The following is a 5,699-nucleotide window of genomic DNA, read 5'->3' as shown; positions in this document are numbered from 1 at the left end:
GAATTCACACAGCCTCAAGAGTTTTGAGCTCCCCGCACACTTCCTGCCCACAGCATTTCAAATGATGTCGCGCTGCATACACGCTACAGGAGGCATTTATTAAAAAAAATATTTTATACTCATACACCCATGGTCTAGACTGAATACATTTCTAGAAAATAAAAGAGTAAAGGCAACATCTTGAATAAAAAATATTCAGTAACGTAGCTTGGCGCTAACCTGTAACGTTATGGCCTATCGCAAACGGGCGAGCAAATTAAAAAATTATATTAATTAGTCTACGACGTATTCATGTTCACAAACAACGTTAATTAACCCTTTCACACGTAAGTTTAAAATATTCGAACTGACCCCCCAACGTGAGTTTTTCAAGGCGACCGTTATTTAGAACCTGTCACTTTATCGTTTCCATGGTGACGCGTCATTGCTTGTCACGTGACACAGCGCAAACACAACAAAGCGCTGAATGAATGATCTGCTTTTATGTAATTTTCTCTTTTTGATTCAAAATATTCAAAAATATGTTAGATATAGCATGAAACACAGATATTCCGATTGTCAAATATGTGCATGTGGATGTGTTTGGTTGTTTAAACACTTTTATAACGATCGCGTTAGTTGAGCTGTATGCGCGATGGGCGGCGCCATGTTAGTTTGTGCTGGATTTACAACACGTCAATTCCTCCACTTCTCACGAAATACGGCAGGTTAACTGGGAAAATAATAGGGTAAAATGTAAAGCTACTTACACATTGTGTATCTGATATGAATAAAACATGTCGTCTTATTATAATGGAAAGGATTATTATTGGCGCTTCCATAGACATCTGTGTGTATTTTACAAACTCAAATTCATTGGTTTGCTAGTACTTATGTGATTTTAAATCCCTGAAACCTAAAATAAACATTATGTGGTTGAAAACACTGAATAGTTGTGATGTATGACAAGCGCGAGCACGTCCATCTCTGGCTCAGCGCCAGCCAACGCGCGAAAGCACATTTGAATTTAGCAGTTGATCACGTGATGCGCTGACCGTTCTAATCACACCGGTGTGATCGTACGCTCCAGGGACCACCCAAGACTGATCACACCGGTGTGATCGTACGTGCGAAAGGGTTAACTCTAAAACACACGTTGCATTATCGAGTATATTAATTAAAACAAATTTCCAAGTTCAACCTACCTTTCATCCTAGTGAGAGAATATGACAATTGACGGTTTGAGAAAGTTCAAGACACTCGTGTGTCATGACGTCAAAAAAACGTCTGACGCGAGGTCATCAAGTTGAAATGAAGCTGACCAAAAATCAACATTGATCCAATATTATTTAGCATTGATTTTTCAACCTCATCCAAAATGATTCTGATGGAATTTCAAAATTGAATCAATTTCACCTTACTATCTGGGCTGTGTTTTATTGGTTGTCTTCACTCATACACTCCCACTTTTCAACAGCTTTGCACGCCAATTTCTTGAGATTTTTTTAAAACTCTGAGGTGTGAATGACCAGGCTAAAACAGTGGGGTTTCATTCGACTGGCAGCCCGATCTGCCGGCGATTTGATTTTCGAAACCTGTACCTTGTTCTATTCTTCTTCCGTTACAAATTTGCGTGGACCAATCACAAACTGGCTTATCCACCTGGCGCGCTTGGCAGGTTTAATCCACTTCAATTCATTTTAACCTCTCGACCATACTCAATGGCTTCTTTAGTTTAGCAAACAAATCACTTTAGAGGGTGTAAATACCACTCACTTTTCACAACCTGCAAAAATCACTTGATGCCATTGCTGCTCCTACAAACCGCTGATCAATGCTCCAAACCAGTTTTCGCTGCAAAGTACGTCACCTGGATCGTTGGTCTGATTGGTTGAAGGACTACCAATCAGACCATGTTTTAATGTTTTTTTTTTGTCAATTTTTTTTAAATAACAGAAAATTTTCAGTTAAAATAGGAAACGACACTTTTTCTGTTAAAAATCTGGCTTGTGGAGTGTCACAGGCTTCTGTCTTATCACCAGCTCTTATTTGACCATACCGTCAGTTGACGCAGCATCTTAGGGAACAAGGGAACCATGGTTACAGTTGTAACCTATACATTTTCCAATAATAAAAACAGACTTAGCTTCACAAGAAATAGTCTTTTGTAGCAGTGCTCAGAAATTAGAAAGTACACCATTGCAAAATGTATACTAAACAAAAACAAACCAAATCTATGTGGGAAAGGTGGGAATATGGAAACTAAAACGTTGAAAGATAAAAATTATTTTTGTATTTGTTTTATAGTTTTTTTAATAGATCTATTCTAGGAAAGAAATTAATTTAAAAATATAACCTCAATTTATCAATCTATCAATCAAACTTTATTTATGAAGCACTTTAAAACAACCGAATTGGACCAAAGTGCTGTACAGAAAAATAAATAAAAGACATACATTTTATCCACAACCTAGTCTTGCTCTAGTCTTTAATTTGGACAAATATTAACTTTAGAAGAAAATCATGACAAATTACTAAGGACTAAGATCTAGATAGTACGCTTACTAGCAGCCTCTGTGCCAACTTGCACAGTCAGGAATTGACTAACAATAGGTGCTGTGTAGTCTTTAGTCTTGGTCTAGTATAAAGGTACGGGTGACAGCAGTCAGTCAACAACCAGAATCAGTTTCAGCTTCTCAATTGTGGAACTACTGAGGATCAGACAGCGCAACCATGATGGGCAAGGTAAACTTCATTAAAGCTACAATTTCAAAGATTAATTCAAATGAAAATAAAAGTAGAAAAAAATATATAACTTTAACTTTTGAATTTTCAGGTCATCTTCTACGAGGACAGGAACTTCCAGGGTCGCTCTTATGAGTGTATGGGCGACAGTGGTGACTTCTCCTCCTACATGAACCGCTGCCACTCTTGCAGAGTGGAGAGCGGATGCTGGATGATGTATGATCATCCCAACTACATGGGAAATCAGTATTTCTTTAGAAGGGGCGAGTACGCTGATTACATGTCTATGTTCGGGATGAGCAACTGCATCAGGTCCTGCCGTATGATCCCCATGGTAAGTTTAATTTAAGCTTATATGAGATAAAGATACATCTGTGTTTACATGTTAACATTTTAATCTGGCTGACAAACTTAAATTAAACTGAGTTCTCCTCCACAACAGCACAGGGGCTCCTACAGAATGAGGATCTACGAGAGGGATAACTTCATGGGTCAGATGTACGAGATGATGGATGACTGTGACAACATCATGGACCGTTACCGCATGTCTCACTGCCAGTCCTGTCATGTGATGGAAGGCCACTGGCTCATGTATGAGCAGCCCCACTACAGAGGCAAGATGTCCTACTTCAGGCCTGGAGAGTACAGGAACTTCAGCAATATGGGTGGCATGAGATTCATGAGCATGAGGCGTATCATGGATTCCATGTATTAGTGTTCAAATGTTTCAATAAAATAATTTCTCTACAACACTACACATTCTGTTTCAGATTCAGATTCAACTTGATTGTCATTACACAAGTACAGGTACAAGGCAACGAAATGCAGTTTAGGTCTGACCAGAAGTGCAATAGCGGCAAGTGCAAGATATAATGGTTGCATAGATTTTTACAGATAGATATGTATAATTAATAGTAAACAGATGACTATTACTATAAATATAATTTTACAGATAGATATACAATGATAATTAGGCTAAGATGAGCAGTATAACAGTATAACAATAAATTTAAAATAGTACAGATAAAGTATGGACACAAGCTATCCGAATAAAGTGCAGTGAAAAGTGATTACATATTACAGTTAAAAATACGATATTGCAAAATGCATATATAAACAGTTGGTACTAAAAATAAACATTCGTCAGTGCAATTGACATGATCCCGTTAAGATAAAGTGCAAAATGCGTATGTAAACAGTTGTTACTGTATTAAACAGTCAGCAGTGTAATTGAGCATAATCCTATCAAGATAAAGTGCAAATGCATATGTAGACAGCTGTTAATGTGATTCTGTCTTGAAAATCATTGATGTCAATAATATTTGCATTAGTAGCCCACAAACAACACCTCATAAATGAAACATCTACTGTATAAAGAATTTACTTACCAATTCTGTTATACTATTGTAAGATAGAAATATAATAGGCTACTGTAAATATGAGGGATGCAGGCTTTCAAATGACAAGGTCCAATCAAACATAAAACCCTTTTCATAACTGAGAAACTACAGACTGCATGAAAAAAAAATTTGTTTAGTGTTCAAATGTTTCAATAAAATCATTTCTCTACAACAATAATCCTTGTCTTGAAAATCATCAATGCCACTAATATTTGCTTAAGTACTCAACAAAAACCCTTCACAAGTTTGTCAATAAAAATATAAAACAAATTAAGAATTTCACATGTAACTTTAAAATACACTGATAGATTCTTTTAACCTGAGTTTTCATTGCATGTTGCACAATATCAAAGAATATAATATCACACTTCAAAGTAGAGGAGCAGGGTGACGACATGTAAGTTTGCAGTTTTGTAGGCCTACATGTTTATTTTATTTTGTTTACTTCACATCTTCCCAAATCTATTTCCAAATATGTATAGTGTGGAGTAGACATTATTTAAGGATCACTGGTGGGGAAATATATATATATATATATATATATAGGCCTATATAATCAAGAAAATGTAATAGTTTATAAAATAACTTGATGCACACTGTGTCAAAGTATTTATTAAAATAATTTTCACCAGATTAAGAAATATCTTATATCCAGGTCCTTAAATCTATTTTAATAAAGGTATAATGTTAATATTTTTATAATGATAGTATTAGCATAGCTGTTTGTTTACTTTGAAATGCTGTGTTTGAAAGCCTTTAAGAGCAAATATATTTCTAGCCAACTGGCTCACTCACTCACTTTTTGTCCTGGAAGGAAAGAAAATTAGTTACTCATTTTTAGGCCGCCTCAAGATCTGAATCTGATTCTGGGAATCACAATCAACTTTTAAAATAATTGACAAATAATATCAAATATATGTGTTGAATTTGAACAAATTACTTATTTTTATTTATTAAATTATCTTTTCTTCTGCATTATTGCACTTTGATTTTTAATGACTACATCACAGACCGCAATACGCTGCATTCACACTAATGCCCAGATCTATTTGAACATATAATATGTTTTGTCCTGTCTAGAAGACATACCTGTTTACATTAAATTTGCATCAATAAAAGCATTTGGAAATGCAAGTGCATTTAACATTTTTCAACAACTTACACCAAGTCATAGACAGCCACATGCCGCGGACACTCTTTAAAACGAATGTATAAAGAGCATGTGGAAATTAAAATGCAGACGCCTCTCAGTGAGTGAGTTTTGGGTATCAAATTTATTCTTCACACTGTATAAATTATACCTTTGTAGACTGTTTGAAAGAGAAAACACTGAAATACCAGCAAAACTGCACATTATCAAGCAAAGTGCACATTTCTCAGTCCATGTCCTGTGCAAAGAAGCAATTGCCCTTCTTTTCACTTCAACCAGGAAATCTTATGCAAATATATGTAGCCTATACTTGTTCTGATGGTTTTGTGTGTGTGTGTGTGTTTGTGTGTTATTGGCAGCAAGAAGTATATGGTTGTTTCTAGTGCACACAATTCTATCACACATGCAGAAAAAAAATATGTTCA

At 35.6% G+C, this 5,699-nt stretch overlaps 1 protein-coding gene across 1 annotated transcript; it reads left to right on the top strand.

Moving 5' to 3' along the window:
• Positions 1-2,660: 2,660 nt before the first annotated feature.
• LOC307001292 (gamma-crystallin M2-like) lies at positions 2,661-3,474 on the top strand. The gene is made up of 3 exons (XM_079617595.1): positions 2,661-2,724; positions 2,816-3,058; positions 3,167-3,474. The coding sequence occupies exons 1-3, from the start codon at positions 2,713-2,715 to the stop codon at positions 3,437-3,439; spliced, it is 528 nt and encodes a 175-aa protein (XP_079473721.1). The 5' UTR covers positions 2,661-2,712; the 3' UTR covers positions 3,440-3,474.
• Positions 3,475-5,699: the final 2,225 nt, after the last annotated feature.

The sequence above is a fragment of the Phoxinus phoxinus genome (assembly GCF_949152265.1).
Source record: "Phoxinus phoxinus genome assembly, chromosome: 7".
Classification (NCBI taxonomy): domain Eukaryota; kingdom Metazoa; phylum Chordata; class Actinopteri; order Cypriniformes; family Leuciscidae; genus Phoxinus; species Phoxinus phoxinus.
This window is presented reverse-complemented; position numbering and strand designations above follow the sequence as displayed.

What these genes read in the sequence shown, in the direction of transcription:
- LOC307001292 (XM_079617595.1), top strand. An exon ending in CCTGCCGTATGATCCCCATG is followed by an intron (nt 3,059 to 3,166) that starts GTAAGTTTAATT and finishes CCTCCACAACAG; the next exon opens with CACAGGGGCTCCTACAGAAT.